The sequence below is a fragment of the Dendroctonus ponderosae genome, unplaced genomic scaffold, assembly GCF_020466585.1.
Source record: "Dendroctonus ponderosae isolate FM_Combo_2020 unplaced genomic scaffold, Dpon_F_20191213v2 Dpon_F_20191213_5, whole genome shotgun sequence".
In the NCBI taxonomy this organism is placed as follows: domain Eukaryota; kingdom Metazoa; phylum Arthropoda; class Insecta; order Coleoptera; family Curculionidae; genus Dendroctonus; species Dendroctonus ponderosae.
Window position 1 is genome coordinate 10665500 of NW_026018715.1, and position 272 is coordinate 10665771.

At 30.5% G+C, this 272-nt stretch overlaps 1 protein-coding gene across 1 annotated transcript in view; it reads right to left on the bottom strand.

The window, feature by feature from the left end:
* Window positions 1-209: 209 nt before the first annotated feature.
* Window positions 210-272, bottom strand: part of LOC125504579 (phosphoglycolate phosphatase 2-like) — a 2409-nt gene continuing 2346 nt past the window's right edge. The window contains exon 4 of the mRNA XM_048666787.1: window positions 210-227. Coding sequence (XP_048522744.1) covers window positions 210-227 — 18 coding nt within the window. The remainder of the gene's footprint in view (window positions 228-272) is intronic.

The following is a 272-nucleotide window of genomic DNA, read 5'->3' on the forward strand; positions in this document are numbered from 1 at the left end:
TTTTGCGCTTAAATCAGCCATAAAAGTTGCACGGTTTCGGAAATTCCAAAAATGTTGCATCAATTTTAATCCTCCTGCAAACATGAAATTATCGTTCCAAAGAGGACAATTGTTGAAAAATCAGATAAGTGTTATTAAGAGGTTTGAATTGTCTTTATCACTGACGTATTTATTGGCGAATAAAGTGTAAATAAATAAAAGGTACATTATTACAATTCAATTCGCAGCTAAAATAAGTTGAAATTTAGAAGACAAAAGTGCGTGGAAAAAAT